This window comes from Dendrobium catenatum, unplaced genomic scaffold (genome assembly GCF_001605985.2).
Source record: "Dendrobium catenatum unplaced genomic scaffold, ASM160598v2 fragScaff_scaffold_610, whole genome shotgun sequence".
Taxonomy (NCBI): Eukaryota; Viridiplantae; Streptophyta; class Magnoliopsida; order Asparagales; family Orchidaceae; genus Dendrobium; species Dendrobium catenatum.
The window spans coordinates 220,039-222,856 of NW_021319072.1; the positions used below are offsets into that span (position 1 = coordinate 220,039).

The 2,818-nt window shown below is 30.7% G+C and overlaps 1 protein-coding gene across 1 annotated transcript; it reads left to right on the top strand.

Moving 5' to 3' along the window:
- The first annotated feature begins 822 nt into the window (after nucleotides 1-822).
- Nucleotides 823-1,639, top strand: LOC110116737 (non-specific lipid-transfer protein 3). Its single transcript, XM_020850435.2, has 2 exons — nucleotides 823-1,254; nucleotides 1,388-1,639. The coding sequence occupies exons 1-2, from the start codon at nucleotides 905-907 to the stop codon at nucleotides 1,392-1,394; spliced, it is 357 nt and encodes a 118-aa protein (XP_020706094.1). The 5' UTR covers nucleotides 823-904; the 3' UTR covers nucleotides 1,395-1,639.
- The last annotated feature ends 1,179 nt before the right edge of the window (nucleotides 1,640-2,818 follow it).

Below are 2,818 nucleotides of genomic sequence, written 5' to 3' on the forward strand. Positions count from 1 at the left end.
GAACTGTCGGTGATAAAATGTTTCCTCACTCTTGCAAATACAACCGACTAAGGAGTCATAATCATGCAGTTGTTTATTTCATTAATAACGTTTGAAGGCTAATAAACTCTCCAACTAATCCATTGTATTAGGTGTTACCACACCGTTCTAAGATCCACATCACATTTATTGTTAATTTTCTTACGTGGGGATCTAATTAAGCAAATGATTCTTTACATCAGTGGCAAATGCACCCACACCTCATCCATTAATTAGCTTGAAAAAAAGAAAAATTCATAACAATAAAAAATATATAAAAAAATACCATGCATTAACTAAAAAAATGTATTTTGTTTTTTATTAAGATTAAAATTATTCTTAAAAACTATTATTTTTAATGCCAAAATTTGAATATTTCCATTAACAGAAAATAATATTGCTATATTTTTCTTAGAAAACTTTTTGTGTCATGCTATCCCTGCTTAATATTCATAATGATAAAGTTAGAAAATTGATGTATGATTTTTGTTTTTATTATATTTAAATGATATAAAATCATGAAAATTTATAATAAACATGTTTCTTTTGAAGTATATATTTTATTTTATGTCACATATCATGTATTTTCAGTACACCTTTAAACATTTCATAAGGAACATCAAAATTTGAAGTTCATCTACAAAAAAAATTACGTCGAAATACCATCTCTTGTTTAAAAATAATTAAAAATAAATCAGAAAATAACTAGCTGATCCTTCTCAGCAGCTCCATGCAAATCTCTTAATTGATAATGTCTTGTCATTCCCTACCATATCCTATATCACATGACAAAGCATTGAAGATCCAAACCAAACACATTGACCCAACCCATTTACAAATAGACCAAACACCCATAACATCCTTCCAAACACCAATTACTGAACAAATGGCCGCCAACGCTTCTATTGCGCTAATCACATTGCTGGCTTTGGCAACGGCCGCGGCCGCTGCCGCTGCCGCACCGAGATTATCGTGTTCGGACGCGGTCTCGGCGCTAATACCTTGCGGGTCTTTTTTGATTGGGTCTGCCGGGAATTTTCCAACTAAGGAATGTTGCCAGAGCGCGCAGGAGCTTAATAAAGCTGCCGCGAGGAAAGCGGATAGACAAACGCTTTGCAAGTGTTTGGAGCAGTTGGGTCCGTCGTTTGGCGTGAAGCCTGCGTTTGCTCGGCGTTTGCCTGTTTATTGCAAGCTTCAGCTTACGATACCTATTAGCACCAACGCTAATTGCAGCCAGTTCGTATCACGTTCACATACTCTCTCTCTTTCTCTCCCTCTCTCTCTCTCTCTCTCTCTCTCTCTCTCTCTCTCTCTCTCTCTCTCTCTCTCTCTCTCTCTCTTTAAAGAATATATTGTTTCATTTTTGCAGGGTGTGAGAAAAGAGCACTGAATGAGCATTACAGTTGCAGAAGTTGTTCCTACTTGTGTTTGCTTATTTGTTTTAATAAAGCTCAAAGAGGAAGAGACTAATGCTATTAGCAAATTAATAATCATTATTGTGGTGTTTGATGTAGTTTGAATAATATATGAAATATATATTTGTATTAATGAATTATGAGTTCTTGTAAGGTAAACAACGAGTAAATATATAGCCTAATTGTCTCTCTGTGAGCTTCGTTCATGGTTTCGGAATAAGATTAATTCTAAAATGTAGTCTAATTATTTTAACAGAGCTAAAGATTGAATGAAGAATTCATAAGCTTATGTAATAAGATGCCATGTAACATTCTTTATTTCTATGATTTGCATTCATAAGCAACGTTGGGTAGAAGTGAAAGAAACAATTTATTTATAAATTAATTCAACGTGTACATTATGGATTAATTATAGAAAGTGAGAGATAAAATCAAGGCTAAATTTTATAAAAAAGCATGATAATAATCAAAAGTAATAAAAGCAGCATGGATTGTTAAAAATTTAAATAGGAGCAAATGCTCCAACCAATTTGGTGAATAAAAAAATGCCATTTCATTTGGCTTAGTCACTTGGAGAGAGAGAGAGAGAGAGAGAGAGATGGCTTGCGGATAGAGAGAGAGAGGGAGAGAGGGGAGTGAGTAGGGGTGGATCCAGCTTCTTCTTTTAGGGTGGGCAAAAAAAATTTTTTGGTGGAGGATGGGCAAAGATGATTAGGATGGATAAAATTAGGGCAAATTTTTTTTTTGAAAGAGGACAAAATACCCAAAATATTCCAAAATATGCCCTCTAAAATTTAAAAAAAAAAAAATTGAGGGTGGGCATTTGCCCCCCCTCACTACTATGGACATCCGCCCATGGGAGTGAGGATAATCAAATATTTAAATTAATATTTTAAGTTTTTAACTATTTTTAATATTTATATAGTTTAAAAAATATAATATTCAAAATTTATTATTAAAATACATTTATTTAATGATTCAAATTAAATTTATATAAAATTTTATAAGTTTTAGTTAAATATAATAATATATAAAAAATTTTAATTATTTATTTAATTTATATTATATTTATTTAAAATTAATATTGTTATATATTTAATAAATTAATAATTTTATTAATAATTTATATTGAGAAATAAAAATAACAACTATTTAATTAGTAATTATCTTATTTAAAAAATATTAATTATTTTATTCAATATTTTTAGCTTTTCATCATATACTCTTTTTTTTTTTGATAAACTGCCAAATGCATTAATAAAAACTAAAAAAGGTACAAACAACTAAGTGATAGAAGATCTATCACTTTCCTCCTTTAACAAAGAAAAAAAAGGTAGAAGGAACCTTATTTACCTCAAGTATATCCCAAAAGAAATCACCCTCCA

Excerpts from the sequence above, each read along its gene's own strand:
- LOC110116737 (XM_020850435.2), top strand. The coding sequence starts at position 905 with ATGGCCGCCAACGCTTCTATTGCGCTAATCACATTGCTGGCTTTGGCA.